This window comes from Melanotaenia boesemani, chromosome 15 (assembly GCF_017639745.1).
Source record: "Melanotaenia boesemani isolate fMelBoe1 chromosome 15, fMelBoe1.pri, whole genome shotgun sequence".
NCBI lineage: Eukaryota > Metazoa > Chordata > Actinopteri > Atheriniformes > Melanotaeniidae > Melanotaenia > Melanotaenia boesemani.
This window is the reverse complement of record NC_055696.1, coordinates 5034139-5061038: the sequence shown is the minus strand read 5'-3', so window position 1 is coordinate 5061038 and position 26900 is coordinate 5034139. Positions and strand designations below refer to the sequence as shown.

General features: G+C 39.9%; 1 protein-coding gene across 1 annotated transcript; it reads left to right on the top strand.

Moving 5' to 3' along the window:
• Nucleotides 1-1557: 1557 nt before the first annotated feature.
• Nucleotides 1558-24793, top strand: LOC121654420 (protocadherin alpha-C2-like). The gene is made up of 4 exons (XM_042008551.1): nucleotides 1558-4367; nucleotides 6645-6703; nucleotides 14203-14288; nucleotides 20609-24793. Exons 1-4 carry the CDS (start codon nucleotides 1827-1829, stop codon nucleotides 20917-20919), a joined length of 2997 nt encoding a protein of 998 aa, XP_041864485.1. The 5' UTR covers nucleotides 1558-1826; the 3' UTR covers nucleotides 20920-24793.
• The last annotated feature ends 2107 nt before the right edge of the window (nucleotides 24794-26900 follow it).

Below are 26900 nucleotides of genomic sequence, written 5' to 3'. Positions count from 1 at the left end.
CTTTTCAAACATTAAAATGATCCTTTAAGTTTTTGTCTGTATTCTAAAATATATGCATGGACTAGATTAGTGGACTCTTTACATATATATTAAACTTTACTATAAATACTATAAAACAGGGATTCAATAGGGTGATGCTAAGTCATCACCCATATGTGTTACAGGCATCTGCTTTATTTTTTTCCTTTTGGTTTGGTCACTGTAAAATTATGGGCAATTACCAGATTTAAGTTGAAAGTGGACACTGAGACCACTGAGTGGCCTTTCTTCCCAAAAAGCAAACAGTATACCTTTATCATGTAGCCTATGTGGATTAAAACAGTTCTTTTTTTTATCTCTGTTTATTTCTGTTCACATCGTCAGCCTGCTTGTGTCGGTCTCCATATAATCACAGACGCCTATCATGTTTCTCTTCGGGATATATGAGAGGAAATTAGGTTTCTGCTCTGGTTTTATGGGGTCCACCACGGGTAATCTTCCAAACGGTTATGCGACCTGACAGTCTGAGGTCCGCCACTGACAGTGATCCATGTGGAGGGAAGGTTGCGATTGTCAGTGCAATGCTGTCTTTCCACTGTGCCTTGCCCAAATGCTCGCCATGCGGTAGGCTGCGCCTCAGAATAGCTACCGGCAAATTAACCATCCTTGCGACTGGAGCACAGACAAAGGACGACAAACATAAGCTAGACCCCAAACATGTGTCTGGGTCTGTGACCACGGTTTTCTCCCTTCTTTATCTCACATTCGAGGAAATTTGGTGACCTTATCTTGATGAGCAAAAGTGAGCAGTCAGTGATTGTGGTAAATAATATGGTAAACAATTTAGTGTAGTCAAATATTTAGGTAAAAATGTTCCAGTCACATGCTGCGCAGCGGATCAATAACTCAGGGAATAAGCAATCTGGTTTCGCAGGATGTACATAAATATGGGCGTTTAATGCAGTCACCATAGTTTCTTTTTCCCTTTTTTGTTGTTTCTTTTGGGAGGCGTTGGACGTCTGGTAGCTCTCAGACCCTACACCTACATCGCAATGGAGGGATGCGAAGAAAGAAATGGGTGTGGAGGGGAGCTGCGCCACAGTGGAGAGGAGAGAGCTGGAGTCTGAGCGCGCGCTCGGTGGGATTCTGTCCTTCCACCATGAAGCCAGCTATATTCATTAATACAACTTCCGGTTGTTTATTCATAATAAGGCTACTAAATAGTTTGGTTTCCTATAAACGTGTATTGACGCACATTATTTATGGATTAATATTTATGATACACAGTTAAATATCCATAGCAAGAAAATAAGATTCTGTTAATGATAAATTAAAGCTTGATTTTATTGCATAAATCTTGTCAAACTTGAACTCAGAGTTCAAGAGTTTCAAAAAATTAAAAACGGACCTTCCAAACCATGTCTCCAGCCTTTTATTAGAACACATCAGTTAATATGACTTCTAAATGAGTACCTCTTCTCTCTTCCACGGTTCTATGATCTCTAAGGAAACATGACACGATTGTATTTGAAGTGTTCACCATTCTTTTCCGGTTGTGTGTGTGTAGATTCCGCCCCCTTGACTTTCTCACAGCTCCAGCGGCAGGGAAACACACCCGTCAGCAGCGCGCATTGGAGACGGGAAAAAAGGCGGATCACGGACAAAGGGAATATGGGTGCACTGGAAAGGATTCACCTCAGCCGGGTAAAGCAATGGATGAGCCGCTTCTATTCCATTTACCGGGAGACCAATTAGCGCACCTTAATGAGGTGCTGGGATGCAAGATACTGCAAGCTAAAAAGGCGGAAGGCTGCGTTTAATCCGTCTGCGGATCTTGTGAGCTTGCAATGGCTGTTGCGGGGATATGCAACTGGATAGGGAGTAATGTGCCTTTTTATTTTGTGCTATTTTCCTTATTTTGTGGCCTTTCGTTTGGACAGTTGCGATATTCTATTACAGAAGAACTAGAAAATGGGGCACTGGTCGGTGATCTGGCGCACGATCTGGGGCTGGATATCAGAAAGCTCAACTCTCGAAAAATCAAGTTAACCTCCAACAGCGGTAAACGCTACGTGATTGTCAACTCGAAAAATGGGAAATTACTCGTCAATGAAAGGATCGATAGAGAATTGCTGTGTGATCAATCCAGCACCTGCCTTATTAATCTGGAGGTGCTGGTCGAAAATCCCACTGAGATACACCACGTCGAGGTGGAGATTGTGGATACTAACGACAATGCGCCGCAGTTCCCCAGAGACGAGTATCAATTAGAAATCACAGAATCTGCTCTGCCTGGATCTCGATACCCAATTGAAAACGCTGAAGATCCAGACATTGGGTCAAATTCAGTCCGTATGTATCAGCTTAGCACAAACGACCATTTCGCACTGGCATCAAACAAACCATCACTGAACACAAAGCACATCGAGCTTGTGCTCAAAAAGCCCCTTGATCGCGAGCTGACGCCTTACCACCAATTAATTTTAAGTGCTGTGGATGGTGGGACACCGGAGAAAACAGGAACGGCTAAAATCAACGTCCGAGTCCTGGACTCAAATGACAATGTTCCTTTGTTTGACAGCTCAGTGTATAAGGTGAAATTGTTGGAAAACTCGCCCAAAGACACCCTGGTGATTAAACTGAATGCAACCGACCTGGATGAGGGAACAAATGGTGAGGTATATTACTCTTTCAGCAGCTACACTCCAGAGAGAGTTAGGCAGATGTTTAGCATGGACACAAATAGTGGAGAAATAAGAGTGAAGAGTAATGTTGACTATGAAGAGACCAACTCCTATGAGATGTACATACAGGCGATGGATAAGGGCCCTGGGGCTGTGGCAGCACACTGTAAGGTGGTGGTAGAGGTGGTGGATGTGAATGACAACGTCCCTCAGATAGTTTTGTCATCTCTGTCAAGCCCTGTAAGGGAGGACGCCCGTGCAGACACAGTTGTGGCCCTCATTAGTGTTACGGATCGAGACTCTGGCGCTAACAAGCATGTGAGCTTAGACATCCCAGCAGGCCTTCCATTCAAGATCAAGTCATTCAGAAACTACTACACCCTGGTTACCTCAGCCTTCCTGGACCGTGAGACCACTGATGCCTACAATGTCACTCTGAGTGCCACAGATGGAGGAAATCCTCCCCTGTCTTCCCAGAAGACCATACAGGTGGACGTGGCTGACGTTAATGACAACCCACCACGCTTTGAACAGACTTCATATACAGTCTATGTGACTGAGAACAATGGCCCTGGGGCCTCTTTGTGTACTGTGAAAGCTCAGGATGCAGACATCAAAGAGAATGCACGCATCACCTACACAGTGCTAAATGACAACAACCACGGCATTCCTGTCACCTCATATGTGTCTGTGAAGGCCGATACAGGAGAGGCTTATGCCCTGCGAGCCTTTGACTATGAGTCACTGAGAGAGTTTCATTTCCAGGTCAAAGCCCAGGATGGGGGCATTCCTCCTCTCAGCCGAGTCGCCACTGTCTATATCTACATAGTGGACCAGAATGACCATGCTCCTCTGATAGTAAACCCTCCCGGCAATGGGACCCGCTCTTTGGAGACAGTACAAAAGAACGCAGAGCCTGGTGCCTTGGTGACCAAAGTGGTGGCGTATGATGCAGATGCTGGTCCAAATGCTTGGCTGGTCTATGTACTAGAAACTGCCACTGACTTGGACTTGTTCAAAGTCCACGAACACACAGGAGAGATCAGGACCACTCGAAGGATCCTGGAGGACAACTCCACATCATTTTCTCTAAGTGTTGTTGTGAAAGACCACGGTCAGCCTGCACTCTCCTCTACCGCCACCATCAATGTGGCTGTCATGGAGGTGCCACCAAAAGTGACTCCTGACCCCAAGAGGACCATGCGACCTCACAGCACACTGCTGTTCTCTAACGTGACTCTCTATTTGATTGTGGCTTTGAGCGCAACAACCTTTGTTTTCTTGGTCACTGTAGTGGTGTTGGCCATCGTCCGCTGTCACGCTTACTGCACCCAGCCTGGGTCCTGTTCCCCTTGCTGCGTGTCACAGAAACCCCCTCCAGATGGTGGGAGTGCCAGCGTCAGTGCTGGTGGGGCAGGTGGTGGTGGACCCGCTGGACAGCCTAATAACAATGTGGTCCTTCGGAGAGACCTTAAAGTGGAGCCTCATTACATTGAAGTGCGTGGAAATGGCTCCCTAACAAAGACCTACTGCTACAAGACCTGCTTGACAGCCACCTCTGGCAGCGACACTTTCATGTTCTACAACACAGGACGGCCCATCAGTGGTACCTGGGGCAGCGGTGCTGATCGCTTCTTCACCAGTGGAAGTGGATTTGTGCGAAGACTGAGCATGCCCGATGCCTCACTGCAAATCTGCCCAGAGGTGTGTCATTCATATTTTTTCTTATCTTTACTTTTGTCCACATGACCAGAAGGCCATGAATCATCATGCTAAGATATCAGTAGCTCCATACTGAAATTTAGTTGCAAACGATATTTGATATTATACCCAGCCTGATTTTCCTTTATGATTATTACTGCATTATGCATCTATATTTTTTTTGTCAACATCATTTGTCCTCCTGCAGGGAGGTGACATTTTCTGTATGCCAAGTTTGATTCCCTCCTGCACTGAATGGTTTCTCTGCAGCCTTCATTCTCTTTGTTCACTTCCCACTTGTACTGTGTACTCACACAGTCTTGCCAAGCTCAGCACTCACACTGAATTAGTGTCACTCCTGATGCTTTTCAAGGGACCTGTGTTATAGCTGATGATTCAGAGATTTGTGTTTCAGTTTGAGGTTGTCATCACATCTACACTTCATGTATTGTCTCCACTAGTAGCTCAGAAATGTTTTTTTTTCTGTGCATGTGGACGTGTATGTGTGAGTGAGCTAAATGGAGCAGTTACTCTGAAGCAGATGAACTTAAATGAACCCGGTCAAAGCCGCAATAAGACTAACTTCTTGTGTCTGATACAGATCAAAGAATCAGGTTAAGAATACACTTCTGGTGTGTGTGTGTGTGTAGTCCTAAAGGCCTGCACTTGCCTTAGACTGATGAAAGTTCCTTGCCCTGTTAGACTTCCAGGTGCACAAACCATCCAATACTTTTACCTGCTATGTTCACAGTGCTATGATTGAACTTCTTTTAGATTACAATGGAGAATTCCTGTAATTCATGTATAATAGTTAACTTACATGCTAAGCACACAGTTACCATATGAATTGCTCTTAATTTTGGAATATACTTAATACTCTGCAGGTCATGCAGAGTCTGGGTTGTACTATTTTTCCAGCTTTTATGAGCAGAAGAAAGGCCAATTATTCCAATACTTGTGTAATATGTAATGTATAATATACTCTTTTTTTTTATTTATTTGATGTTTTTTAAAAAATAAAATCAGATTGCAAAAGCAAAGATTTTCTGAGTCTAGGAGGACAGTTGAATGCATCAACTTAATGACCAGAGACCAGCCAGTAGTGCATTAGTTCCTACAAAGACAAGTGTGGCAGCACAAATTAGATTAACCTCCAGCCTCTGTTCCTCAGCCCTGCAGATTAGATTTTATTAAAAGAGGCTGGGTTTACCAGCAGAAAAAATACTCCCCTCTGAACTGATATAAAGAACACAATTTGCCATCTGTATCTGGGACATTTGCTAATGTCTGAGCAGGTCTGTGATTCTTACCTTTTTGTTGAAGCATTAGCTGTAATACAGTATTGACAATCATTCCATGTTGTGCATGGGTACCTACTCAAGAGAAAATAATTATGAAAGAGTCAGGCATATTTAATGCCCATGGAAGAGTAGCTCATTAAGGGAATGACTTTTCCCCCTATGGGGTTAAAATGGTTCTTTGGAGATAAAAACATTATCATCAGCAAAATTTGTCTTCATCACAGGCAAATAAATCGAACTCCTAGCAGCCTTGACAATAGTGCCAACTTTCTGATAATTATAAGTGGAGGGTTACTTAAAAGACATTTTCTACATTTGTTTTTAATTTTTAATGCTCTTCTAGCCATCATAATATTCTTGTGTTTGCTAATACTTTATGACATGGGCAACACTATATTTTATTTAACCCTTGATGTATGTTGGAGAGAGAGGATGTGGTTGCTCCGGCTGTTGCTTACTGGATTTTAAAGGCGACAGTTTACCAGGGCTCTGTTGGGAATTTCAAGCACTCAGCCCAGGTTCATGGGGAGCAGACAGATTTACTCCAGTTACACACAAACCTGCACACCTGAGTCTGTACAAACAGGGCAGCACTTAGGGATAGAGTTTAACTGTCCCAGCCCTCATGTTTTACTGACACTGAGTGAAACGCCAAAAAAATTGTCAATATTCTTTTCAATGTCTGACCTTTTTAAAATCTCTGTGTGGATATCAATATATGTGTGTTGGTGTGTGTGTGTTTCTGCAATGGGGGACACAACTGCAGTGTTTCTGTTACATCCTGAATTGTGATGTGCATCATGATTAATTGATGAGACCATGGCCCAGCCTGGCTCTGCAAGTGTGAGATCAAACTAAACTCTCTCTCTCTCTCTCCCCTACTTTCCTCTCTCGCTCTCTCTGTCTCTTCATCTTTCTCTTCTCTCCCCTTTTTTCCCTCCTCTCTTCCTCTTTCTCTCTTTTCCTCTTGCTCGCACAGCCAAAAGCCCCGAATGCTGACTGGCGGTATTCTGCATCTTTGAGGGCAGGGGTGCAGAGGTAAGCACTTTAACTCCTTCTGCAACTTTTGATCTTCTTAAAAACTTACACCCTTTTGTCCTGCTTACCAAGATTTCACTTTTGCATAATAAGATGAAAAAAAAAGAAAACTCTTTAAATGTTCAAAGTTATAGGCCAATGGAAGAAAATAAAAAATTCCAAACATGGAATATGTCCAGAACACAGTCACTGGCATGTTTAAATATGACCAATTTAAATTGGTCAAATTTAAACATATTCTTAATTCTGCTTTTACATGACCAAACAAATGAACTGATTAATAATGGCTTCTCTTAGAAAATATGGACTTTCTAAAAAAAAAAAAGACAATGGATTTCTGAGAGCCAAATGATCCAAGGCATTCACTAAAGATCCCCCAAGAAAGACCTCTTATGACATCTTGTAGCACTATTTAAAAAATATTAAGAGATGTCTATGAAGGCTCATGACCAACACTGAAGATCAGGAATTTCTGAAATGATCATCAAAGTCTATACCATACTCACACTGAACTGAGTAAGCCTACAGTTTGCAAAACTTACAGAGAAGCCACAGACTTTCTGGAGTAATGATCTCAGAACAGAGGATACCAAAGTGTAACTCCTTAGAGATGTTCTCCATTATCTTGTTTATCAGTTAACAAAAAGTACCTTAAAGAAAGGAGCACCTTAAAGCATATGGTGTCTTCCACTAAACGCTCCGAATGTATAAAAGAAAAGATTATGTCAGAGTGTAGAGGCTTGTTTTTTTGTGTGTGTGTTTGTTTGCTTGTTTGTTTTTCTTTTTGTTTGTTTGTTTTTTTTTTGCTGTTTTTTTTATAGCCAATAGTGTTACCCAGTATCACAAAAAATTAGGTTTTAAGTGAAAAGTCTTGATATCAACCCAAAAGCAAACATATGAGGGCATAAAAATTTATGTTTGCAAAGGAAAAGACGTGCTGTTCTAAAATAGCCAAAAATAAATCCTAAAATACAAATAAACCTTTTGAAAACATTAACAGAAACCTCAGTTCTGTTGTTCCTTTTCAATGGCGGCTTCAAGCAACTGAGGTTGTCATTGTTGCAAAAGCTCTGCAACAAAATATTGGATAAGCTTGCAACTATTTCTGGATGACGTAGATTTTCTGTTTGCATATATTTATCCAGTAGAATAAAGCCTTCCCTGTTGTTTTTAATTAATATAATTATTAAAAAAATGTGTTAAAATAGTTTTAGATTATTAAATGGATTTATTTATTGTAAAAACCAGCACTTAAGCTGTTGCAAATTTAATGAATCTTGTTTCTAACACTCCTCATGTAGTGGACAAAAACAATTAGGGCTAAGACCCACTAACCTCTAGGCTTTGTCTCCAGTCAGCCCCCTGGTTAAATAACTATGCTTTGATTGCAGACTATCTAACTTTGGTATTTAATTAGCTGTGATGACAAAAATAACAATATGGTGGCCATGCTAATTTCATTGTTGCACACAGTGCTGTAAGATTGAGTGCAGATTAATTTGAGTTCGTATTAGATTAATTATGGAAGCTAATAACTTATTTGGTCCGCCAACAGAGAAGACACGAAAATTACTGTTGGGTTCCAGTCAAAAGTAATAAAATATTTTTCCTTATAATGCTTACACAGTGGCTGCAATAAACCTTTAACCCTTAGAATAGTTAAATATGTGTCTTTTTTATGGTAACCTGTTGGGTTGTCCCTGGGCAAAATAATTGGAATTTATACACGTGCACAGAGGGGTAATTGTGCTGTCTTAAATTGTGAGAAATTGTCAGTTGTTTTAGTGAATGCACTTGCATCCACAAATAATTCCTCACATATCTTAAAATGATCTTCATTCGTAAAGGGTTTGGGAGGAAAAAAGGCACTGCAACATAATACTGCAACTCAGATATTACTGCCGGTTGCCCCGCAGCTTTTGCTTGAACCTCAGTTCTGGCGTCTTCCTTTGGGAAAAGACATGAGCAGCTCCATCAGTGGTTGCAGTAGCCCTCTTCCTCTGCAGTGTAATACTATATAGGTCATCTACATTCAGAGTGTCGCTTCCCTCTCCAGCAGTCTTTAAGCAGGAACCATGAAGGACAAATGAGCTGACGATGACCTTTCTCAGATTATGAGATGCGCACATGCATCAGTCTGCATGTGCAACTGTGCTGCAAACACATGTGTGTGTGTATATCTCTCGAGGGATAATTTGGACTGGTATGAACTGTTTTGTTCAACTGAAGACTTATATGGGCTTATCACTATACAAAATAAAATCTATAAACATAATGAAAGATGTATTGATACAAAATTATACACTTAAATAACACTTGATCAAGTTTTGAGAGACACTTCTACAATTTGGAAGTCTACACATGTATAGTACTCCAGGTATGACATGTTGTCAAGATTTGAATTACTGTAGATGAAGATCTGTGTTGTTGTGAGTTTGCTTGCATTTATAAAGATATTTGAGCATTTGCACCATTTATATGTCTAAGTATGCTTGCTCTGTTGCTGATCTCGGCAAATCAGAGTATACAGAAATTAAGGGGATCATACAACAGCAAGAACTGAGCAAAAAGAAGAAAAACAATATTTTTTAAAAATGCATCTGTTACTTTTTTAAATGCTCTGATCATAAAAATGTTTGTTTAAAACATGAAATTAAGTCCTTTTCTACAATGACCCCAGAAAAGCTGGAACATCAGGAACTGATGAATTTTCCTTCCTTGTGTCTGTTCTTGTACAAAATTTTCATAATTTGGTGTGAAACAATGCTAACAACTCAGTTATGCAGTCATCTGCTATCCAAGTTTGATTTAATTGGATATTAGTGTTAATTTCTATGGTGTGTTTGTCATCAAGTCACTGTAACATGACATGGATTAACATAAATCATCACCGCAATTTGCTGCTGCCGTCTATAAAATGACAGTGATTGCAATGCACACAGACACAGAGATGGCTCACATTAACCCTTCACCCCAATACTGGCATTTTAGACCGTATCAATCCATACACAGCATCAACATTACTGACCCATATTTATGGTGTAGTCAGACAGTGTAGAAAACACCAGCCTTATCTGTGTCATATTCTTTTAACTTGCTGAGAATGTAACAACGCAGCCATTTTTTATTCATTAGAAATCAATATGACGCGTAATTTGAGACGGGGCTCATACTGCATTTCAGAATCCAGAATGAGGTCTTCATATGAAGGTCTTCATAACATATGCAGTAAACTGTATTCATTATGCATTAAAGTGAAATTATTTTCCTATAGGTTATGTGTTTCAGATCAGTGTTTCCAAACACTCAAATCTGAATTCATTAAATTAATCATTTGAATTTTCATCAGCACTATTATTTATGTACAGTATGCTGAATATGAAGCCTGACCCCAAAGGAAGAGGAAGAGTAACAGGTTCTGTCACCAGATTATTTAAATTGTAAAAACATGTGCTATCTACTACCGGCGCTTTCATGGACAGCAGGCTGCCAGAGTTGCTCCTAGTTGTCGTATCTTTTTTTCCATCTTTTCAAAATTTTTATTCCACCAAATTCTTTTTCATTCTAGTAACAAGTTAGGTAAGGCATTTGACAAAGCACGAGATGCTGCTCCACTCGTTCTTTTTGTTTTTTTTTTTACTATGTTTGGGATACTTATTTTTAAAATTAGCCGGGTCCCAGTCCTGGTGGAGCAGTGCCATGGCTCCATTGTTTATACCAGGGACCAGCTAATGGAGCTCCAACATAGCAGAGGAATAGGGGAATAGCACGGAATCCCCAGAGAGATATGGAGGAAATACTGTAGAGCCAGGAAAAGAAGGTGGCTAAGGAAGAGGAGATACCGACAGCGGTCTCTCAGTGTGTATTGTGAGGCCTTTGTGTTGTGCTTCATGGAGACTTGGCTGCATGACAACATACCGGACTCTGGTGAGTGTACCCGGCTTTTAGTTGGTGTGAAGGGACAGGAGCTCTGCCGACAGCAGCAAGAAGAAGGGCGGAGGAGTCGCTGTGTTTGTTAATAACAAGTGGTGCAATCCTGTACACATCACAGTGAAAGAGCATGTGTGCAGCCCAGACATCTAACTGTGAGCAGTGAGTCTTCATCCATACTATCTGCCAAGAGAGTTTTCCTATGCCATCATTATCGTTTACATTGAACCGGCAGCCGACACGTCACGGATGAATGACGTCATTAGCCCTGCGACTGCAAGATTACAGACTCCTCACCCCAGTGCTTTCTTAGCTGTCTCGGGAGATTTCAATCTTGCCAACCTGTCATCATCCCTGCCCAATTTAGACCAGTTTTTTGATTGCAAGACGAGACAATAAAACACCAGACCTGCTGTATTATTACAGACCTAAGATTACAATCTGGTCCACTTAAAGACATGTTACGTTCATGAGGTCCAAACATATGATCACCAGAACTGTCCGAAGGTGGTCACAGGAGGCAGAACAGACTTTGCAGGGCTGCTTTGAGGCGACTGAGTGGGATGTGCTCTGTGATGCACAGGCAGAGGACATCGGAAAACTTACAAACTGCATTACGGACTGTGTGAACTTCTGCACAGACAATTTCATCCCCACTAAGACTGTGCATTGTTTCCCAAACAACAAGCCCTGGGTGACCAAGGTCATCAAGGGAGTGCTGAACAGGAAGAAGGCGGCATTTTGGAGACAAAGAGGAGCTGACGAAGGTGCAGACTGAGCTGAGAGAGAATATCGCAGAGGACAAGGGCAGCTACAGGAGAAAGCTGTAGAGCAGATTCCAGCAGAACAACATGAGGGATGTTTGAAGTGGGCTGAAAACCATCACTGGTCATGGAAGGAAGGCAAAGATGAGGATGAGGGAAGGAGACCTACATGAGGCCAACAGGCTAAATCTGTTTTTTAACAGGTTTTATGACTGAGCCTCTGCCCACCCTTCCCCCAGCTCTGCTCAGGACTTCATTCCCCTTGTGCCCTCACCTCTCACTCCTAAAGGCATATTTTTACCCACGTGGCTACGGCGTAGCTGATGCTGATTAGTTTGCTCTCGCACTCGAGCATAGGGGGTACGCGTCATTTTGGTGTCATGTTGCAGTTTCTTCTCCTAATCTGAAGGTGGCAGCAGGGGTGGTATCGGTCGGTAAACTCTTTTTTTTCTTTAGGTTTTTTTTTTGATAGTTCACTTTTAGGTATTTTCTGTTTTAAAACAACAATGGTGTCCAGTATGGTTCAGTGTCTTTATTAGCTTGTGGAAGAAAAAAAAATAATAATTTGATCAGCCTCTCATGAACTTGATCCACTGGTTATTGTTTTTAAAAACAGTGGTTACCACACAAATTCAGCAAGAAGATCCAGATATCCGGCAACATGTGATCTCAAACTGACCAATCTCAAGGGAGCACCTCGAAGTAACCATTTGCATAGCAGGGGTGCACGTCAGTTCTGGAAGTGGTGTGCGTTGAACCTCTGCTACGTGGCGCCTATGGCAATAACCCAAACGCTGCGCGTGTATAAATCCTCCTTAAGACTATTCCCTCCTTCCCCTTCCCCACGCATCTCCTCTGCTCCCCCAAACTACATCTCATTGGCACCTCAGTCTTCTTGCCACTGAAGATTTCTCCTCCCCCTCTTGTCACCTTCACTGCTAAAGATGTCAGGAGAGAGTTCTGTCGCATTCGTCTCAGGAAAGCTCGGGCCCTGATGGCCTTAGCCCCAGAGTACTAAAGGACATGCCTCTCAGTTGTGTGGGATCTTCAAACACATCTTCAACCTAAGCCTGATCCAGATGGTTGTCCCTGACAGGTGGAAAACCTGATGTATGGTTCTAGTGCCTGTAAAGAAGCATCCCAGCGACTATAGACCAGTGGTCCTGACCTTCATGTCATGAAGTCGCTGAAGCTGAGCTGAAGAGGCTCATGCTTAGGCACCTTCGCACAGTCATCGGACCATCGTTGGACTGCCTGCAGTTCGCCTACCAGCCGCAAATAGGAGTGGAAGGTGCCATCATCCTCCTGCTCCACAGAGCATACACCCACCTGGAGTAGACAGGTAACACTGTGAGTTATGTTCTTCAACTTTGCCAGTGATTTTAACACCATTCAACCTGCCCTGCTCAGGAGGAAGCTACTGGACATGCAGTTGGATGCTCCACTCACGGCCTTAATCCTCGCAGTACGAAAAGCTGGGGAATATCACATCGGACCCAATTTTGAGCCTCACAGGGGTGCCACAGGGGACAGTCTTGTCCCTATTCCTGTTTATCCTTTACACCTCATACTTCTGGTTCTCTTCACAGTCCTGCTGCCTGCAGAAGTTCTCAGATAACTGGCATCGTGGGCTGAGTCAGCAGGGGCCAGGAGGATAGGAGAACAGGGGTGTGGTGGACTGGTTTGTGGAGTGGTGAGGGCTGAACCACCTGCAGCTTAATGTCACAAAGACAAAGGAGTTGGTTGTGGATTTCAGAAAACAGAAGACACATCTAAACTCTGTTACCATCAGGGGTACAGAAGTGGACATTTTGAATAGTTACAAGTACCTGGGTGTCCACTTGGACAATAAACTGGACTAGACAATAAACACTGATGCCATCTACAAGAAGTGTCAGAGCCACTTGCTCTTCCTCAGGAGGCCCAGATCTTTCAACATCTGCAGGATCCTGCTGCATATGTTTTCTCACTCAGTGGTATCCAGCATCATCCTCTATGCTGTAGTGTGCTGGGACATCAGGCTGAAGACAGCTGACACTAACAGACTCAACAAGCTCATCAGGAGAGCTACATGTGTCATAGGAGTTAAACTGGAGTCTGTGGCAGAGGTGTCCGAGAGGAGGATGCTTAGGAAGATGCTCAGTATCATGGACAATGTCTCTCACCCCCTGCATGCCACACTGACGTCTTGTCAGAGCTCTTTCAGCCATAGACTGAGGCCACCAAGGAGCTCCACTGAACGCCACTGGAGGTCTTTCCTACCTGAGGCTATCAGATTTTATAACTCCTCCCCCTTCTGTGGCATGGAAACTTAAAAATGTAAAAAAACATACTGTAAGTAAGAACTGCAATATTTATCTCCATATACCTGTTTATACCTGTTCATAACCATAATCTATCTGTAAATGTCTGTTCATAATCATAACACATTCAGTAGCAGTTTTTGTTCGATTTTTTTTTCTGTATTCCGGCACAACAATTTCTTTTGGGATCAATAAAGTTGTTCGTATATTTCTGCTGTTTGATTTAAACATCACAAAATGTCTTAGTCATGTTTTTTCCTTGACTGTGATCAGTGTTCTGACCACAGAGAAGATTCAAGTATTTAAATGGATCAACATTTCCTTCATTCCTCCTTGCAGTATTAGCCTAGTGAAAAAAAAGTTCGGAAAAAGGTCCAGATGCTAACATAACAATAGCAAGACCTTTTTTTTTTACACAGAAGTTACAAAATAGATAAACTGAAACACAAATTTCAGCAAATAATAAGAAATTAAAAATATCTTACACATTTAACTCTTCCAGTTCTGTCACCATGGAGGAGGCCTCGGTGATGCAGGGAGCCCAGGGGATGCTGGTCCAGAACTGGCCTACTGTATCCAGTGCTGCAGGTGAGTGGTGCTCTGTATGTGTGTGTATGTGTGTGTATGTGTGTAGTGTGTGTCAACTTTCTTTAAGTAACACTTAGAAAGAACGAAAGAAAGAAAGAAAGAAAGAAAGAAAGAAAGAAAGAACACTATACGCAGTTTTCTTGTGGAAAGGAATAAAAAAATGTAAAGTAAGTATTTATTTTTCAAATTAGCATCACCGCTGCTATGTCAACTTTTGAAGCTAAGCTTAGCTGCTAGCTCAAGTGCAACAGCACACGTATATAAGGACAGTCAGGATATCTAATTTTCACTAAGTAAATTGTACTTAGTTAATTTCCACATCAGTCTTTGTAACCCATTTGGAGAAATACTAATATACTACGTTTAATCATCTTTGGTTTAATTTGTGTTTAATGAGTTTTTAACTGAATTATTTTAATATCTACAAGGTCTTGAATTCCAGTGATGTTTCGACCCACAGATTACCATTAACCTGGGAGCCTTCATGCAGACCCACAGATAAACAATTGCATTCTCCCTTAAGAGCAACCAGCAGCATAAAGACCTACAGACCAAAGAAGTCTGCTGTTTTCAATAAGAAATGAGTCATCCTCCAAAGTGGGTGGTAACATTGAAAATATGTGGCAATAAGTGTAAATAAATCTAGCCCCTTAGATGACCTGTACTACATCAGAAGCAGTGGCTTAGAGAAACATAGTAAGAACATCTGGGAGTACTATAGTTTAAAGAATGACATAAATAAATAAATGAAGACTTCATTTCAAAACATTGCAGGAGCATTGTTCCCTTCTTTCTGAGCAGCTTCCATTCATTGCTTTTCTATCTGACTGCAGGTATTGGAAAATATGTAGAGACTTCAGGGTGAAAGGTAGCTTTATAGTTAGTGGCAGAATTTGTCTTTCTTTTTGAGTAAACATGTTTAAATAAATTGTTGTTGAGAGAGCAAGGGAACATATCTCTATGCTAGTTTCTAAGAGCACATAAAAAAACACCCCTCTAGATGTGTAAAGACTTGGATATTACCTTCAAGGTGAGTGCATAGCATACTGCAGTTCATTCAGGAGTGCTTTGTGGCATATGGAAAAAAAATTCTTAAGAGTGGCGTAGTGCTAATGCAAACACAATAGATTACAGGATTATCGTTTTTATAACGCATCAAGAGGTCGAGTTTTTTTTTAATGACACATTTTCATTTGTGCTGGGAATTATTGTCATGAAGTTATCCGACATGTTGTGGTGCATCTAAATGCAGCACCCTCAAAACTGTGTTTATGTAAGTGACCCATGGCGCAGATGAGGAGACATTTGTCTAATGCCAGAGGGGGAGACAAGCTATAATCAGTGATAGGAGAATGCCATGGGAAAATAAATAAATAAATCAGAGCTCTGGTAACATTAAAACTAATTTTGGAGAGGAAGAGCAGAGGAGACGTATAGGGGGGTGGAGAAAAAGCGAGGTGTGGGGGATGGAGAGAAAGGTTAAGAGGATTGTCAGGTTCCTGCAGTAGTGTTGTTGCTAGGGAATGCCATGTGACTTGTTGCCTGGCAACACTGTCTAACTGAGAGATTGCTGCAGCAGCCGCACCCTCCATCAGCACGGAGTGGGCGAAGGCAGTTTCCATAGAAACCGGCCATATCTCTGAATGGACTGTTTAGAGACAGAAATAGGGAGCAGAATAGAGAAGGAAACTCATCAAATGCAGGTATTTGAGAAAAAAGAGAGGACAACTGAGAGAAATAAATGTTGGGAGTGAGCACTTATGTAGCTATGTCTCAGGCAGAATACATCAAACCTACCAGGCTGCACAAGCACTACATGACTATCATATTTGCACATGGGTTGCAAACCTACAGAGACATTCATTTTAGACGGAACAGTATCAAGACAGAAAATAACATAACCTATTTTAAATGTAGGACATGAGGTTACAAAAAACGAGCCTGCAGACACTCTCATATCCTTATCAGGTGTCATGGCAACCTCCTCACAAGAAGCTATACCGACCTGCTTTACCAGCAGTTACACAATAATCCATTGCAGACATTTATTTGCTGTCTATAGGCTTATCTAGGGAAATTGCAGAGGCATCTTAGAGAAATGGAAGCACTTCCTGCTCGGAAGCTCTTCATAAATGTACCAATCTATGATATGACCTGCTTGTCATGAATTATTATTCATTTTTACTTCACACATACACTTGCGGTGTAATATCTCTGATTTATATCAGTATTTTAATTAATAGTATCTAGGGTCTGGATTTGTTACTCCTGTGTAAAAAGCCTTAGGATGTCTCAAGACATCCTCACTTGATTAGAGCGTCACAATCTGCTATCATGTTCGCTCAGCCGGCCATACATAGGTATATGAACTGCTAGAGCATTGTGATTGTGATTGTAGTTTGACTGGCAGCACTGCTACTAGTCAAAGACCTTTTTTTTCCTTTTTTAGTAAACTGTAAAACTGCAAACTGTCTACAACAAAATTCAGAGCATCAGAAATAATTCAGTACATATCTGAAGAGTTCTAGTTAAACCTGTAATTGATTTGATAAAACCATTTGATGATCCCATAATAGAACTAATAGGTGGAGCATGTTCTCACACTCTGCTTTTCAGGCAATGACCCATTTCAGTCATTATCTGATTCATTCACATCTTTCATTTCCAAAATTGGAATTTAAGCTACAAATGAAAAAAAAGCTAAATTTTTAACAGAAATTAAAATGCACTGTTTCTATTTATAGACATATGTTGATGAGGGTGGAGAACTGGACTTAAAACACTTTAAAAACTGTATGTAGTAGATTAGGTATAGTACAACAAGGATGAACATGAGGTGTTAATCAGTAGGAGACAGACATATAACTCAAGAAAGTATGTCACACTCCAGCTCCATGTTACACTTATTTAATAGGTATGTTGGCCTTTGGGCTTTTCTCAAGATTATAGCTAATAAGACAAAGACACTTGTATGGTATATGGGGCACATTTTGGTGACACATTTAGTTATTTAATAATCACATCAGGCTGAATAAAAAAAAAATTAAAAGCCTTTAACGCATCTTAAAAATAATAGCCACAGTCAAAATAAGTAAAAACAATGGACTCACCCGAAAAAATGAATATGGCTTACATAACACATCAGTACCTTTGTCTTATGAAAACTAATCTTGAGGACGGCCTGAGGCTTAAAATAATAAAACAAAGTGGAATCTTTATGGAGCTGAGGTGTGTGACACTTTCGTCAGTGTTTGTAACACTCCCAGTTTGTGACAGACTGATGAGTGTTCAGGAGTCCTTGGTATAACACTGAAATCACTGTGCTATACCAAGGGCTTCATTTTTAATTGTCATAGGGAAAGTGAGCTACAGACGCCTCTAGGCAAGCTAAAACCAAAGTAAAATACGTAATTTATGTTTGGTTTTTGGAACTGGACGCTTGTTATTGTTACACACCATCTTATGTTGCTGATTTATTTGGTTTAGACAATCAAACACCAACAGAGCAAAGTAAAATGCTACATTATATTTGTATAAGCTCTGCTTTTTACAGGCTACCATGGCTATGAAATCCAACTCATAATTTTCTGTTTTTCTATGCATCTTGACATTTGAGTGGCTGTAAAAAAACTTTACTGTACTTTAGAATACCACCTTACTTACAGGATGTTCACTGTAGATCACTATTATTTAGTACTAGTTGGAAAAAGTGACCGGAGTCAATAGTAAAAAGTTGACTGCAGGTATGTAATGCTTGAACTCATTTAAGTCCATTGTCCATATTTGACCCTAAATAACCTTTAAGAATGCAATACAATCCTAATTTGTGGAAAGTAATTCATCTGTCAGTCCAAGTGTGGGTGAAGGGGCTCCAAATAAGCAAATAAATAAATAAGTAAATAACATACTTAGCAGGATTAGGTAACAGGAAGTGGCATATCCGTTGTATTAAATTGTGCTGCATTGTGTTCAGCAAAGCGCTGCATTGCTGAGTAGGCCATGCCCTTATTGTCTCACAGTATTTTTCACATTGTCCTCAACTTATCGGCTGCATTAAGAGTTTTGTATTATTCACATTTGTCCTTTCCCAGATCCGAAGCAAGCTCACGTTTCTAACTACTGATACCATTTTAATATGAGTTTACAACACAACTGTCTTCCTGGGCTTAATACTCAGATTAAATATTGACAGACAGAACATAACCTCAAATGTCATAATCCTTAGAAACAGACCATCATTATGGCATTAAAGCAATGACTCTACTGATGGAAAAATATGATTACATATGACTGATTAATTATTCAAGGCTCAATTTTGGTGGTCAGTTAACTGTTTAATTAGAAAATATGCATAGAAATGACATTATTAGTAGTTTTCTATGTCAATACATAAAATATCAGACCTTTCCTGTTATACTGAAAACATTTCGGAGCATAACTTTTTCTTGATAAAATCAGTTTGGAGAAACTTGTGGCTCAAAAACATGTCACAACTTTTTGTGATTTATCCATCTTCTCATCAACAAGGTTAAACAGGATATTGTAGAACTATCAATTGATGAGTGCAATATTGCTGTTTGATCAGCTCATATCATTGTGTGCATGTCATGTATTCTTCTGCTTTGTGATCTTATTGTGTTGATTCAATGAGACAATGTGTATGTGGATATTACAAATTTCAAACTAGTGTTCATCCCAGTGGGACAGTAGTTGAAACCATTTCAGCACTCCAGCAATGTCATAAATAGCCCACAAAGGAAAATCAAACAGAATCTTTTTGCAACGGCCTGTGTTTGATCTAAATAAAATTCAGGCTGAAAGTAGGTCAGTGCAGAGGGAGCTGGTGTGGGCCTGAGAGCACCGCGTCTGCAAAACCCGCCCACCCCCATCCTCCTTACTGCTCCCCTTTCATGGTCTTTCTCTCTCTCTCTTTTTCTCTCTTTCTTTCTCTGTCTCCTATCTAACACCCACTTTCATTTTCATGCTGAGATATTTGACCTTTTGACCTTAAAAGTGATATCTTATTTTCACTTTTTTTTATATATGAAATATTTTTGTTTGCCCCCCCCCCCCCCCCCCATCACCATTTTGCACTAGAGGTTGAATCCCTGTCTTTGGCCTCCAATGTGAGTAGGATTATGCTCCTGCCATCATCCAAATACAAAAACTAATCATGCTGCCAAGTTAAACATCCCTCTGGTTTTAAGGATATTGCCTCCAGCATTCCCTTCAGTGGTTTTGGCTGAATTCTAGTCCTGAAAATACCCATCCCCTTTGGCTATCATGCTATTGTCAGGACATTGACCAAATAGTAAAGTTTAAAAAAAAGAGTGCAATGCATGGAAAACATAACAGTTATTGTTAACTAATAGCAGACGGGGGATTAACTTAATGAGGTCAGAGACCATGGTGAACTGTGCTGCCCCTACCACAGTGCTTGCAATTAAGATATTACCAGTTGGCAATTAAGTCCCATTAAAATTAGTTGTGTTTAATAAACTAAATCTGTCTTATGCTATGTGGACATGTTACACGTACACTATAGGAACAATTATAAAATGCTAAATTGATATTTCTAATGTTATTCATATATTTTCCTATACATTTTTTTTTATTTTGAGAGTTACTAATTTCCTGGAAACCAATTCAGATATACACATTTATCCGTTTTTGAGTTTTACATAATATAGCGCAGATTTGTCACCAGTCTTTATCCCTGACACATCTGTCCGCTCTTGATCAAGCAGTTCCAGCTGTCATGCAGACAATCTCTTGGTTGCCATTAACTTACAGTATCACACAAGTATGGTGATTCAGGGTGTTTTGCTCACCTGTTGTTGAAGGCAACTGTCATATCCTCACCACAGCTTCTCTCTCTTAAGTTGGTTATAATGTCAGCTGTAAACTTTAAAGAGACATGAGTGTTCTAACAAAAAGCGCCACTAAATGACATGCCAGAAACTTAGTCAGAGACTGGGATACGTCTGCAAGCCTTACACATAGTTTACCTCAAATATGGGGCATTTACATTTTAGTTCAGAGTAAAAATTGAGCTTGAAAAAAAAAAAAAAAAAAATATATATATATATATATATATATATATATATATATATAAGTTTTTTTTTTATTATATAAAGTTTAGATGGAGATCACTGATTTCAGGTCTACACCAGAACAACTTCCAGGCTTTCAGCAGACACTCCAACTCAAACAGCTATATATATATTTATATATTCAAAAAAATTTACTATTCCTTTGGTAGAGAATAGTTCAGTAAAATTAGTAACATGATCTCTAATTTTTACTTCATGCTTTCGTAGATGGAGAAGGTGGTGGAGAACTATCCCCCCCAGTGGGTGCTGGAGTCAACAGCAACAGCTGGCACTTCAGATACGGCGCTGCACAAGGATACGGCCCTCCTCAGCCCCTGAAGCCTGGCGAGATTCCCCCAGAAGCCTTCATCATTCCTGGATCTCCAGCCATCATTTCTATCCGCCACGACCCAGGCCCTGTGGATGACAAAGGTGACTTCATAAGCTTCGGCAAGAAGGAGGAGGCCAAGAAGAAGAAAAAGAAGAAGAAAGACAAGAAGGACAAGAAGGATAAAGGAAAGGATGACGGCGATGACTAAAGGAGAAGGGTGGCTTGAAAGCAGAGCTACCAACAAACTATCGTCCCAATTTCAGAGCCAGAAAAATAAGCCAAATGCATATTGTACAACCAAGGGAGCCTCCTTGCACCATATTTGCATAGACATTGTACAGTGGCCAAATCCTCATTCAATCAGGTCTGGCTCTCACAACCATGCCAACTACAAATGTTCTTTAGCTAAAGGCTGGACCAAATTAAAACCAAAATGAATTTATTCGCTTAGATTAGCCTTTCTGTGATCTGCTGTCCAACTTCCTAAACACCCCCACCCTCCCCCCACCCCAATTTGTAAAAAGAAAAAACAACAAAAAGCACCCGAAAAGGTGTAACATTTGTATCTGACCATTGTCAGCTTAGGCTGCCGGTGTTGACATCTCTGGCAGTCTGTATTTTTTTTTTTTTTTTGCCAAGTCAAAGTGAAGTGAAAGCCAAACTAAAAAAAAAAAAACAACAATTAAATAAATAAAGCAAAATAAAAACAAAAAAACAAGAGGCTTTTGTCTTCAGCATTATGGAGAGCTGGTAGGAATTCAAATAATCTGGCCTTTTGTATAAAAAACAATGAAAAAAAAGAAAGTATAGCAAAAGTAACAACATATATAATATGCATACAATAAGATAAGCACCTTTAAGAGAATAAGGTGGCTGAGAAGAGCTGGACCACACTCGGATAAAGAGCTCTGTTTCAGTGTAACATAGCACATTACAGAAGTTGAGGACCTGCACTGGGTTGCACCAACTATGCGCAATTGTTCCCAGGTTAGTTTATAAAGTAGTGACTTCATAAATGCTAGTTCATTTGTAATTAGCAAGTTCTTAAAATTGATTGTACAGTGGATAATATAGGTGATTTTTAAGGATGTATCTATGAAGAGAGAAGATGAGGAGCTCACTAGCAATAGAAATAATAAGTTGCTGAGGGGTGCAAAACACATGGATTTGTAAGTGAAAAGATAGTTGTAAAAAATATGAGTGATAAATCGGGTGAATATTTGTCTTCAATGGGACAATAGTATGCTTTACATGTTTAGGTCCATTTTCTTCAAATTACTGATTGCTAACCATTTTTTTAAACAAAACATTAGGAGATTTTTGTTCTTTATGCTTACATTTTTGTTTACTGTTATTCTTAAATAAATATACCAAAAATAAATAAAAAAAATAAATTGGCTAACTTTAGAAACTCATAAAAAGGCAACACAGCACCTTTTTTAAAGTCTTTTTGAAATATGATTTTTATCATCAGTTGAAACCATTTCAAACATGTGTCAGCAAGTTAATTTGCATACATCATGAAACCACATGACAACCAGATTTAGCCTGATGGAAAGACACATTGACAAAAAAAAGTATAACCAGTTGGCAGTATTCTATAATGTGTAGAAAATGGACGAAAACATGACTAACATATTATGGCCTTTCAAACTGCAAAATGGCAAAGAATTGCAAAGAAAAAAAAATCATATGCTGTGTGCAAAAAAAGAAAGAAAATCATGTGTTTACTGTTAGTGAGTGCAGTTGTGTGACTTGTATCATTTGCACCTGCTTTATTGCTTGCTTAATTATTTAGTTGTTGCATAAGGTTATATTATAACAGATTTTGTGGTGGTATCGCTTGTAATTTAGCGTGAATTGGGACTAGTGGCTACTTTGGATATAACTAGGGAACCTATGTGCAGCTGATGCAACCGGCCCCTGACCTTGCTTCTTGAAATATGATCTTAATCTCACTGTGTATCAGCACACCTAGTCTGACGCACACATTACTGTACAGAAATGCTAACTCTCTGCCTCCTACTCATGTGAAAACAAGCAAACACTCACATACACACACAGTTTCTTCCTCTCTTACAATATACAGTACAAAGTAACACACAGAAACTGAAACTAAAAATACACATTTCTATCTGGAAACTCCACAACCTGAAGCCAGCACCATGCTTAATATGGGAGTGTATTATATGGCTGAGGCACAGGAACGTTGCTTGTCGCTTCATTTCTGTTTAAGCCTGATCCCTTCTCTTCTGTCTTTGAATGTTAAGTAGATGTTCTTCAAGCCCTGCACCACTGCCTCGACTGCTTCAGTGCTTGTAGGATTTGCTTGCCCGCTGCCTGTTTCCTCCCTCTACTCCCGTTTCCTCAGATCAACATAGTTGGAAGACATTTTTAAAGTTACTCTCCTTCAGTGAACTGTGCAGTTAACAGTGATATTTGTGTATATCCATATTTACACACAGAATGCACACACAAAGACAGAATAACACTACATGCACCACACCCACATATAAAATTTTTGTTAGGTTCAACTTCAGCTTAGACTGCGCTTAGACATTTCTCCCCTGACTGCTCATTGTTGACAGCTCTTGCATGGGTTGTACGCTTGGCATTGTGTGGACGCCTCACAGGTTAGCAAACACTCAGATTATGCTGTTCAGATAAGATGGTGTAGCACATAGAAGTCAGAGAATAGCATTCATGTTGATGAATTGTGTTGGTACAGTGCAGAAGAAATAGAGACTGTTCGGCAAGCCAGTCCTCTTTTGTGTGAGAAGAGATATTTGGTTTTCTTTCCTGTGTCTGCCATTAATAAGAACTAATCAACTTTTGGTGGAGTAGAGCCACTTACAAACTAGGTGAAGCGCAATGTGTCAGCAGCGGAAAGAGGTCATGTTTGAATTCACAGAGGGAAGAAACCTTCTACTAGTAAAGTGGGGTGAATTTTACAACGATGCAATAGTTAGAGGTGACAAAGATCAACAATCACACCTGGCAATACTTTAAAATTAGAAATGTTTTGCTATATTGCAACTCAGTAACATCTAGAGCAAAATTGCTAAGAAGTGCCGAAGTTGGACGGTGATCTAAAAGTGAACTGTATTTAGCCGGACATTTCAAAACACAAGCGTATTGCAAGCTGTAGGTAATAGAACAGTCTCAACGTGATACAAAAAACTGTAAAAAAAATTTCACCTCAGTGTTCCTTTCTTTAGACCATTGTATTGCCAATCAGCGATGCGGTATATAGTTGCTGCTAACCAGCTCAATCCCTCCCATGTACACAATTCCTCCCCCCTGCCCCTTTCTGCAGGTGTACTTCTGTGCTGTCAGATCACCAAGTGGCTGTTTGCATGATATAAGCAAAGGAAACAGATTCTATATAGATACTATATATACATAGATATGTTTTTTTTTTTTTCCACTGGGAAATGTGTATTGGAATCCATATACCTCTAATAGACATTCCCGAGAATATAAACACACATAATAAAAAGGGCCACACTCGTCCAGACATGCACACATACCTACAGATACACTATTCTGAACAGTAAATTGTGGAAAAACCTGAAAGTATCACATTTTTTATCCAGTTGAAAATGACTTTAATCTTCTAGATATACATAATGCTATTGTCTCATGCTATAAAATGCCTTTTTTCTGTTTCTACCCATATGATTTCCATAGATAAGAGAATCAATCCTTAAATTTATGTTGAGCTTCAAAATGATCAGACACTATTGTGAATAGAGTCATTTACTCACCCTCCATATCTGTTAATTGCTCTGCAGAAAAAAGGCAGAAAAAAAAAAAAAAACATAAAATGGAATAAAAAAAAAAAAAAAAGATAAAATTGATGTATTCTCTGCTTGTGTATAGTGAATGTTCCGCAGTCGCTGGGGTGCGGCAGCAGTGAAAGGTGCAGACCAGTCGACTGTGGCCGTGCAGATTTGTTCATAACTTTTTTGTACACCTGCTTATCATTGTCAAGGTGTTAATAGTGATTCTTATGATTTCATCAACCTGGTATCTGTGTTTTGTTAAGAAGTCACAAATAAAGCTTTTTTTTCTTAAATATCTTTAAATGTCTTGTAATGTTTATTCTGACCAGATGGTTTATGATGTAGGTTTCTGCTTTTAGAATCAATTGTAAAATTTTTACTATATGAACACAAAAATATTAAATATTTATAATTGGACTAATGTGGATTAAAATTAATCTGACTTAACTGAGCTATAACTGGATTGCAGTCAATTGGCTCGAATTGGACATTGTCTTTAAAAGTGCTTTGAGATTACTTTTGTCATGAATTGGTGCTATAGATATAAAACTGAATTGTTTACCCTGCAAAATAATGCTCCTGAAGCCCTTTAGCAAATTGCTTCCTTAATGACTGTTTATGAGAGTATAAATGTTTCTTTAATAAGACTGATTGTACACTTTTCTTTTTCTTCCCCAACACCAATAACTCATTCTACATATGTGCAAGCTTCCTATAATTTGATGACTACAATTGACTCTGTAGGATGTGGATATTGCACACCTTAATCAACAGATTACATTGTCTGATGATGTAGCCACTGACTTTACTTACCATAATATCAGAAATGTTTCCAGATGGAAAGATAAGGTATAGGATGTAAGAAGAACTATTATTAGGAGAGAGTCTAGATAACTTGTTATGGCATTATTAAACCTCCTTTATCCCTACAGGCTGTTTTTAGAAAACACCCCCCTCAAAAAAAAAAAAAAAAAAAAGAAAAGAAATGAAATTGAAACCATTTCAGGACTCCAAAAACTGAACAGCAGTGCTCTGTGGATAGCTCGGCACATTTATGTTCTCCAGTAGTGAATGGTACATATATGCACCTTCAGTTGTGTCGGGAAAAAGAAGGAAAAAAAATGTTTATTTTGGTTTATTTGTAGATGAAGGCTTTACAGTTCACTTAGACAATAAAGTCAGATTTTAATAAATGAACAAAGTTGCGCAGTCTTGATGAAAGAAAAAAAAAACATGTAATTCTAGATTTGTGCATTTTCTCTTTTTTTTAAGCCGTGATTCAACACAGGCTTTTTTTAACTCTTTTTTTTTCACATTATTCTTATTTTTATCATCATTCTGGCTGTAGCTCAGGAGGAAGAGTGGTTATCTGCCAGTCAGATAGTTGGTGGTTTGAGCCAAGGTTACCCCAGACCACATGTTGAACTGTCTTTGGGCAAGACACTGAAGCCTCTGGTGGGTTCATTGACATTTGAATATGTGTGATAGAGAAAAGGTATTATACTCTTTTTAGGCTGTGATGGGGGACATTTTCTACTTTTAAATTGGGGTGTAAGATGGTCAACAGAGGTACAATACTTGTCTTTAAGGTACAAATTGCAGAGGTACAAATAAGTACCCTCTGTTGAGGGTACAACAGCTGTGCCTTTGAGGGTACCACCCCAGTGACAATTCTTGGTTTTAATTCTATGATTCAGCAGTACCTTCAATTTCGTTTGGTCCTGCATTTTATGCATGGACTATGACTAATTTAGCAATTCTGATCTCCAGGTATACTTAATACTTTTAATAAGAAATGAAGGATAACAAAAGGGAGCTTATAGGAGGACACGTGAGGACCACTTTACCCACAACATCTAAGTGGCAGGGAGTCCAGCACCTCATCCAGTTCAAGTCCGGAAACACCCTAATAACTGAAGGGAAGTGCTGTGCTAGTGGAACAGCTGAATCACTTCTTGACATGCTTTGGGGTGAAAGGCAGCCGTAGTTCAAACACCAGATTGCTGCAGCCCCAGCATCACTGTGCAGGAGCATATGGTGAGAGGCACACTGAGTGCAGTAAACTCCAGGAAGGCTGTTGGACCAGACGGGATGACTGGAAGGGTCCTCAGAGAGTGTGCAGCCCATCTGGCTGGAGTCTTCACTGAGATCTTTTACAGATCACTGGCCCAGTCCATCGTCCCACCATGCCTAAATTTGTCCACTGTCGTCCCACTGCCCAAAAAACATTTACAGCCTTAACGACAACTGACCATTTGCACTGGAACCTGTTATAATGAAGTGTTTTGAGAGGCTGGTCCGATGTAACATTCCCACCCATATTCAATCCACTCAGTTTGCACATAGAGCTTACAGACTGACAGAGGACGCTGTTGTCACAGCCCTCCACCATTTCCCATTTAGA

Excerpts from the sequence above, each read along its gene's own strand:
- LOC121654420 (XM_042008551.1), top strand. The coding sequence starts at position 1,827 with ATGGCTGTTGCGGGGATATGCAACTGGATAGGGAGTAATGTGCCTTTT. Across the intron at positions 6,704-14,202 it reads TTGAGGGCAGGGGTGCAGAG|TTCTGTCACCATGGAGGAGG; the intron begins GTAAGCACTTTA and ends TAACTCTTCCAG. Across the intron at positions 14,289-20,608 it reads TACTGTATCCAGTGCTGCAG|ATGGAGAAGGTGGTGGAGAA; the intron begins GTGAGTGGTGCT and ends ATGCTTTCGTAG.